Source organism: Capra hircus, chromosome 3, assembly GCF_001704415.2.
Source record: "Capra hircus breed San Clemente chromosome 3, ASM170441v1, whole genome shotgun sequence".
Lineage (NCBI taxonomy): Eukaryota > Metazoa > Chordata > Mammalia > Artiodactyla > Bovidae > Capra > Capra hircus.
Window position 1 is genome coordinate 73,819,249 of NC_030810.1, and position 9,194 is coordinate 73,828,442.

The 9,194-nt window shown below is 34.0% G+C and overlaps 1 protein-coding gene across 4 annotated transcripts in view; it reads left to right on the forward strand.

The window, feature by feature from the left end:
- The window catches only part of PTBP2 (polypyrimidine tract binding protein 2), an 81,685-nt gene extending 76,870 nt beyond the window's left edge, over positions 1 to 4,815 (forward strand). For 2 of the 4 annotated variants that reach the window (XM_018045801.1, XM_018045803.1), the window contains exons 12-14: positions 2,500 to 2,716; positions 2,823 to 2,900; positions 3,063 to 4,815. In XM_018045801.1, the coding sequence (XP_017901290.1) occupies positions 2,500 to 2,716; positions 2,823 to 2,900; positions 3,063 to 3,195 (428 nt within the window). In that variant the 3' untranslated portion in view covers positions 3,196 to 4,815. The remainder of the gene's footprint in view (positions 1 to 2,499; positions 2,717 to 2,822; positions 2,901 to 3,062) is intronic. The other 2 variants (XM_018045802.1, XM_018045805.1) reach the window with 1 other exon arrangement.

A 9,194-nucleotide genomic window follows, 5' to 3' on the forward strand; every position in this document is an offset into this window, starting at 1 on the left:
CTCCAAATAGTCACATTGAGGGGTTAAAGCTTCAGTATATGAAGTTTGGGATAATGCAATTCACTGCCTAACAGTATTTATTTTAAAATCTTTTATCCCTAATTTTTATAAATTATAAAAGATAAAATTTTTATCTTTTCACTAAAGCTTTGCTTACTAATAGTATGATGTAGTTTTGGGATTATATGTAGTGGCAAATTTCTCATTGCTGCTAGGTTAGATTTTGCTTTCTTGAAGTATATGTCCATAAAAATATGGACTCACACCATTAATGCCTTTAAAACACACACAAATCCTATGCAAAACTAGTATGTGCTATTGAAAAAAAATCAGTGAAACTTTTTTTAATATAATATACTTTGTTTATGGACTCTTTTCTTTTTGGTTTTCATGGGACTCTATTTGGGAAATACTCAGTTGTTTTATAATATAAGCAAATATTTTTATATTCAGAAAGTAGTATGGGAGGGAGAAATGGCAAGGTATAGTCAGTAGTATTCAAGTGTGAATGGAATTATTGCAAATCTTAGAGGCCTTGTTAAATCATTTTAGACCAGAATTTTAAAATTTGCAGACATTAAAGGTGTTTCCATTTCTATGATAGCCTATTTAATTAATATACCAGAATTTTTATAAATTAGGTAGTCTAGGAATAATAGAATTTGTAAATTATGTTTGAAATAGTGTACTGATCTTCAGTGATTAAATGAATTCTCAGAAAGTATCAAAGAGTAGTTCTTTGTTAAAATAATTATCTTATTTCTCCAATTCATATTTTCAAGAACAACTTACAAAAGAGCCTCAACTGTTTTTAGTTCATGTGTAGCTGCCATCTCTAAAGTATACTTACTTTTTCATAATAGATCTTTACCTACTCTCTAGCAAAATGTGCTCTAGAGGGAGTATTTATAACATGCAGCAGTGTTAAATATATTTGTCATGTTGTACATTACATCCTTAGTGCCTCTTTATCTTGTAACTGGAAGCGTAAATTTGTCTTTACAAATTAGGGATGCTATAAATGAAAAAGATTTTTCAGAATGGTACCTTATACTTTTATAGCATTTTCCTTTTCAGACCTGTTTTATATTTAACTGGTTTATTCTATACAAGTAAGTATGACAAGATGCATGGATTTAACAAGTTCTGGGTATCTCCTGTGTCAGACTGTGTACTGTAGTGTACTAATCAAATTAAAAACATTTGAGAGTAGGGATTTTGTTCTCAGTTCCCTGCTCTTCCATATTGTCTTTACCTCTCTGTTGTTAATACGCTAATACTTTGATTTGAGTAGTCAAATAGACGTTCAGTTTAGCTAAACTATATGACTTATGACATGGTTTTCTTCAGTTGTGACTACTTGAATAAAACATAAAACGTATAACTGTTCTCTAATCTCAGACCAGTTCATTTAGTTCAAAAGTAACCCAACTGCTGCCTCAAGAAGTAGGCATGTGGTGTTCTGTGTTTAGGCACTGTGCTGTGTGCTGGGGTAGAGACACTTGTTCCCGCTTTCATGTATCTTACAGTCTGAAGGAGGATAATAATTAAAATGTGATGAATTTATAAAAAGAAATAGAACTGTATGGGAACTATCTAGTAAGGTTCTGAACCTTTTCTGAAGAGTGAAGAAAGGGTCCTAGGAAGTAACACTGACAAATAGCTTAGGAAAGTTAGTGTAGGAGATAGGAAATTGTTATAAATAGAAAAGCATGCACCAGGCTAAAGGCAAAATACTAGTATTTGTTTAAAAAAAATGTTTTGTACACCTGAAAACTTAAGTATAAGGAAGATAGTAATAAGATACTGTAAATTCCATGAGGGTCAGGATGGTTTTTATCTTATCCTTTGATTCTCAACACTAACAAAGTTACTAGTATTATAAATCATCAATAAAATATTTATTCAGGGAGGCTTAATAAAGATGTTAGGGTCAGACTGAGAAATGTACAAGACATGTTGAAGAATAAGTTGAGGCTTCATCCTTAAGGGTTTTAAGCAGGTAGTGACATAGATTTGTATAAAATGGAGGAACATAGAGAAAAATCCAACAAGACAGATCGGAAGACTGATTTGAGTTATAAAGATAAAAAGTAATGGCAGTGAAAAGTGTAGAAATAGATGAATTTGAGGGATAAGTAGGAGAAAGGGTTTCATAGGACTTGGCAATTAGGATATGGAGCAGAAGGGAGAAAAAGTTAAAGTTTCTTGGGCATTATGAGCAGGACTGTCAAGAAAGATACTCACTCTGGATTTTCATTCCATGAAAGAAGCTGGCTTCTTTGCCTCAGTGCCTTGTTGAGTGCAAATGAATTTGTTTTGTCACCAGTGGCTATTGTAAATTCATGATTTATTTTAAAACCATAGCAAAAAATAAAAAAATTAAAAATAAATAAAACCATAGCAAAATTAGGTATTTCAACTATTCTAAGAACTATTGTAGTATTTTTGCTTTGAATATTGATATTGTTTATTAATAGGCATTCTTCCTCTTTATAGCCATGAATCATCTTAATGGACAGAAGATGTATGGAAAAATTATTCGTGTTACTCTGTCTAAACATCAGACTGTACAACTACCTCGAGAGGGACTTGATGATCAAGGGCTAACAAAAGATTTTGGTAATTCCCCATTGCATCGTTTTAAGAAACCTGGATCCAAAAATTTTCAGAATATTTTCCCTCCTTCTGCAACCCTTCACCTATCCAATATCCCGTAAGTATTAAAGACGGAGTAGTTTATTAAGGATATACATTTTAGGAATAAAATGTAAAATTTTTTTAATAATGTTTTTACTTTTTTTTCCATCTAATTTTCCCAGTCCTTCAGTAGCAGAAGAAGATCTCCGAACACTGTTTGCTAACACTGGGGGCACTGTGAAAGCATTTAAGTTTTTTCAGTAAGCAAGCTTTCTTGTCTTTAAATTAGTGACTTGATAGAAGTAAAAGTTTTCTTCAAGTAGTTGTTTTCATTTCTAGATATCTTTTGATCCTGAAATGAGCAAAAGTGTTTAAGCCGTTCTGATTTTTATGAAGTATCTAATTTCATAATTTTGTTTCAGAAGAGATCACAAAATGGCTCTTCTTCAGATGGCAACAGTGGAAGAAGCTATTCAGGCCTTGATTGATCTTCATAATTATAACCTTGGTGAAAACCATCATCTGAGAGTGTCTTTCTCCAAGTCAACAATTTAAAAAAGGGGGGAGATGAAGATTGAGGGTGAATCACATTGTTTGGTGTCATCACCTATTGACTGTTCAGAAAAGTGGGGACCAGAGTTTGATTTTGTTGTTTTTTTTTTTCTTTTCCATGCTGTTATCATTCCTTGGTTATAAAATGAAATGGCGTATGTAAAGGCAGAGTTACTAACTGCTCTCTTTCATCTGTTCTGTAGGGAAGCCATTTTTGTCTGTTTGAAATTTTAGTTTAATTTTACTTTCCTTTTTCAACTTAGTTGACATACGTGCCTTAAAAAGGAAACTAGTGTTGCTGTTGTGCATTTACTAGAAAAAAGGAATTGGTTGTCTAGGGCACATTGTTAAATGGGAATTAACAATATGTTTAGGCAGGGGTGTGTAAAAAGGTTAAGTTTTTTTTCCCTCCTGCTTGGAACTTATTTTGAATTATCGGCTTGTCATATTTCTTTATTTAATCAAATAAGATACATGATATTGAAAGAATAAAGCAGCATTTTTTATTTTTTCAGTTTTTACTACCTTAGGCTTTATTGCTTTAAAGAAACATTGGCCTTTTGTATCTCACAATTCTGGTCTAGATTCAGTTATGAATGTAGGCATTAGTTAAAATTAACAAGATGCAGAGTATTACTTTCTTAAGACAACAAAGTGATTTCTGTAAGTTTGAGCCCTATGTGGAAAAGCATTGTGGAATCTTAACCTTTTTGTACACACTCTTGTGGGACGTATCATATAAATGTCAGCACTAAGTAATGTCTTGTTTGTGGCTGAATATTTTTCGTAGATGTTTTGAAGTTGACATGACTTATGTGCATTTAAATATATATTGCCATCCTTAGTTTGTAATTAAGATTTGGAATATGGTTGTGGATTTCTGAGCATGTGCAGACCGGTCTAGCTAGTTCAGGAACTGGTGCATGTATTTTTCAAAGATAAAAGAAAGTGTACTGCGAAAATATGCAGGAAGATTAATTTTGTGGCAGTTTTCTAAAACTGACAACCAGGTGGGACCAAAGTTTATGTGCCTTTAGTCTTAATTTACCTTGCATTGTAATATTCAGTTTTAATAAATCTTCAAAATATTTTGTATTTAGGAATAGATCTGACTTTAATAAAAACATGGCTCAGAATCTACAGGTCAAATTAATTTGAACAGTTCTTGTCAATCTGAATTGTTGATTCTGTTTAAATGACCAATACTTTTTTGAAATTGATGTACTTAGTTTCAAGATTCATAGATTCTGTTATCTATGTAGACAGAATGGTCATGTATATTTTCTATTAGTTGAGTTTTTACATCTTTAGAAATGTAAAATTCAGTATAGTTTGAAAGCGGCACAATTAAAAATTAATTTTCTAACAAAGTTGGGAGGTTTGATGGTTGTTTAATTTCCTTTTGTGTGTACTCTGCTTACCTCTGTAGCATGCTCAATAAACACTTCTGTAGCTCTGTATTCACCTTTTCTGTCTTTCTCTGCTGCCTTTTCTCTCTCTTCTTTGTTTTCACTCCACTGTGCTTCTGAATTCATGTTTATTCTCTGCCAGGGTGGGAAAGGAATAATAATAATACAATTCTATGACTTTATACCATAAATAAATCTAGATGCTGTGAAAATATACCAGCTGTTTTTTTTTTTTTTAATTTGAAAGATGGTAACTGCTTTTCAGGAGGACACATATTAAACATTTCCCACCCTGTTACAATCTACTGCTTTAAAGACATAACTTTTATTGTATCTTGTTAATTCTTTCTATCTCTTTTGTTGTTGTTGTTTTTTTTCCAGTAGACTTCTGCACTAATAGATCTTTTGGATTTGCCATGCTCTCTTGCTGCAGTTTCATCTTTCATCTTTTGTGTCTGCTAAAGATTTCCTACTTTGTGAGTTTTAACAAAGGATACTTGATGTTACTGGGAAGAAACAGAATCACACCATCTGCTTTTGCTTTGGGTGGGAGGGAAGATGCACATTAGGGTATTTAAAAACTTAAGGGTAATTACAGTTTTCACTTTTTAAATGGTTTCAGTTAGGGTACTGTTTGTATTAAAATATTTTTTGTCGGGGGTTCACTTTTGTCAGCAGTTAGGCATATTGGTGTCAGATAACTTTGCAGTTACTCAAGTTCCTTAAGTTCTAACTGACAAGTATGCAGAACTCACACATTAGGGAAATTAAAAACAAATGAAGGAGTATGCAATACCTTTCAGTGTGCTATATTAATGCAATAATTAGTCATCTCCAAAAAGTCTAGTAAATAAAAATAATTGTGTACATTTGAATTAACATGAGGATGATTTGAAAGCTAAGTAATGTGAATTTTTTTTTCAAGTGTCATTGTAGTACAGAAGAACTTAGCAACAGCAGATGTGCCTAATATCTTAAAAAAAAAAAAAAAAACCTATACCATGAATGACTAATAATTGAGCAGTTTCTTCAAGTGAAGTTTTTCTCAGGATGATTGGGCAGTAGTTGAAATATCTGAAGTGAAGTGAAAGTCGATCTGTTGTGCCCAACTCTTTGTGACCCCCTGGACTGTACCTCTCCAGGCTCCTCTGTCCATGGGATTTTCCAGGCAAAAAATAGTGGAGTAGGCTGCCATTGCCTTCTCTAGGGAATCTTCCCAACCCAGGGGTCGAACCCCCGTCTCCTGCATTGCAGACAGATTCTTTACTATCTGAGCCACCAGGGAATCAAGTAGGTGCTATCGCTTTTCAGATAGTCCCTTAGGGCAGGGATTGGCTTGTAAGAAGAAGACAGAGGTTCTGAAATGTGTGTAGGAACTGAGGTTGCTTTGTTACTAAGCTGGGAAGAGTTCCCAGTGTTTTTGATGGGGGAGTGACCAGAAACCCAAGTTTTTCCTGCCTAGGAGTAACAGATTCTTCAGTTTTCTACAGTGCACTCCAGTGCAACCTTCCTTCCAAACTTCAAGCCCTTGAAGTGGGAGTTTTGACATTCTAGAATATTTTCATACATTAACTCAGTTCTTAGCATATAGTAAATTGTTTTTAAGTGTTAGTGTGAAAATAGCTTTGTCCTTGTCATTATTACCACCTAGATGCCTCTGTCCTATCTCTTAGATATCTCTAAGATAAGAGGAGTAAACTAGCTAACAGTGTTCTTAAGACACAGCTGCTTGTTCCTAGAGGCCTTACCTTGAATACTTAGAGATGACTTGATTTTTTTTCTACAACAGAGAAAAACTGATTTCTTTTTACATCAAGATTTTTAAAAATACCTACTTAAGGAATGGATTCACATATACTTAATGTTAGAAATCTAATTTAGTATTTGAAAGTAGCTAAGAACACCCTAGCTTAACAAGGGATAATAAGGAATCATCATATTTAGTTAACATTAGAGATATATTAATATTTTAGAGGTATTTTAACTTCAAAGTATAATTTTAATATTAACCTTATTAATTATGTGGTGGTTAATTGGTTCGTTAGTTCGATTTTGGATCACCATACAGATTGAAGGGAAAGGACAAGTTGCTTTTCTAAGCCCCAGTATCCCTTATGTATTTATACAAAATGTAGGCAATAAATTCTGCTCTTCCACCTCACAAGGTACTGTGAAGCTCAGATAGTACGAATGAAGAAATGCTGTGCAATTGATAAATTGCTGTGTAGGAGGAATAGTTGCAATGCCAGTTTCATGTCTGCCAGATCTTAGTTATCAGCAATAAATGACACCCTAATGTCTTTCTTTTTGCCACAGAGGAATATTTTCTTTTCATGTTTTTAAAAAGTGTTGCATCTGGTAAAGCAAAAAGATGTAGAAAGCAAGTCTATAATGCATCCCAAAGCCGAATGAAAGAAAACTGGATTTAGCCTTATATTTTCTGTTTGAATTATTTGATAGCCCAGTAATAAAGATACATAATTATGAACTTAATTAAAAATTAGATTTTCTGTGTACATACCTTTAAAGGTTGCTGTGCAACTTGGAGATAATTCTAACACTTAAAAGTCCTGGAATGCTATGAAAAGAAAAGATTGTCTCATGAATCGCCTGGGATGTCAAGATTTCCTCACTGCCTTAATATTTTTAAATAGCGTTAAATCTGAAAATGTTTTTCATTCAGACAGAAGGATATGGAACTGTTTAGGGAAATTGAACATACATGGGTTTCTATTTTGGCTAAAATCTGTTTCAAGACGTATTCAGGAGAAAAATCTCAATTTTAAGCCACAGGATTAGAGTATGTGTACCAGTTATCAAAACCTTTAATTTTGGAGTTACTCTTTATTTTCCTAAATACACTTGTTCCCTTTATCTTTTTGTTTTGTTTTATATTTTACAAATAAAGTATAAATGTTAAAAGACAAAAAGAGATTGCCCCACATTAAAGACAAAATGAAGTATTCAAATATGCAGAAAAATATGAAGAGCATATAATAAAACACCTGTGCACATTTATTCTCACTGCCTAATACTTTCCATACTTTGTGTAATTTTAATATATGACTTAAAACAGATTGAACTGACATTTTTGTACTCTCCCTAATCTGAACCCCCGTATACCCCCTTCTACAGGTAATCATTAGCTTGAATTTAGTATGTTTTAAACTCAACATGGTTGAGTTGGTTGATTTACACCAGGAATTTGTTCTGTAGTCTATGGCTTTAAAAAAATAGCAAAATTTGTTTAAATGGTACAATATTTTGTTCAACACACTTTATAATTTTTTTAAGATTAGGATGTCTGAACATTAATGGCTCCTTACCAAATCTCATGACATTTAACCAGTTTTAAGGTTTTTAAATCAATTCCTTTTCAGTAAATATTAAGTTTTTTGAGTCTCAATTTTCTTCTAAGGCAAAGTTGTGAAAAGTAAACAAGAAATTTTTATGTGTGAGATCCTCAAATACAGACATACCCTTTCTAGCTTTAGATTATAGCCATCCTTGGTGCAACTTAATGCCTCCCTCTCATTTCAATGGACAGAGAGAGTATTCCCTTTAACTGGTGTTAGTGCTTAGAAAATAGTAACAAACCTCCATCATTCAGCTTCAGTTACCAACTTAATCTTTCTTGTTCTTCTGTCCACTCACCACCCATATTAGCACAAATCCCAGACATATTACATCATCAGACTTTCTGGGATATTTTCCATGTCATGTTTTACTCCTGCTCATAGTTGCAATTGTGTAAGAATATCAGGGCTAGCCAAGTTTGTCAGCATTACAGTTTCTTCAGATATTAGAACTTTGCTACTCAAAATGTTGTCCCTGTACCGAGGGCAATTAGTATCATCTGGGAGCTTATTAGAAACTCAAGACTCTCTAGCCTTGTCTGTGACTTACTGAATCTTCATTTTTGCAAGATTGGCAGGTGTGACCCATCTGGACATAAAAGTTCTATGCTAGTCAAGGCTATGGTTTTTCCAGTAGTCATGTATGGATGTGAGAGTTGGACTGTGAAGAAAGCTGAGGGCAGAAGAACTGATGCTTTTGAACTGTGGTGTTGGAGAAGACTCTTGAGAGTCCCTTGGACTGCAAGGAGATCCAACCAGTCCATTCTAAAGGAGATCAGCCCTGGGTGTTCTTTGGAAGGAATGATGCTAAAGCTGAAACTCCAATACTTTGGCCACCCCATGCAAGGAGTTGACTCATTGGAAAAGACTCTGATGCTGGGAGGGATTGGGGGCAGGAGGAGAAGGGGACGACAGAGGATGAGATGGCAGGATGGCATCACTGACTCAATTTACAGAGGATGAGATGGTTGGATGGCATCACCAACTCAATGGACATGCGTTCGCGTAGACTCCAGCGGTTGGTGATGGACAGGGAGGCCTGGCATGCTGCAATTCATGGGGTCGCAAAGATACATGACTGGACTGAACTGAACTGAACTGAGTAGAACATTCTTTTCAGTTCAGTGAAAACTAGCTTTTTTCCTTCTTGTGAAGAAATTACCAAGAAAATGTAACAAGTTATTTGAAAGATCTGTACTGTTAGTAACACTAAGGAATAACTGTAGAGCTGAAAAGG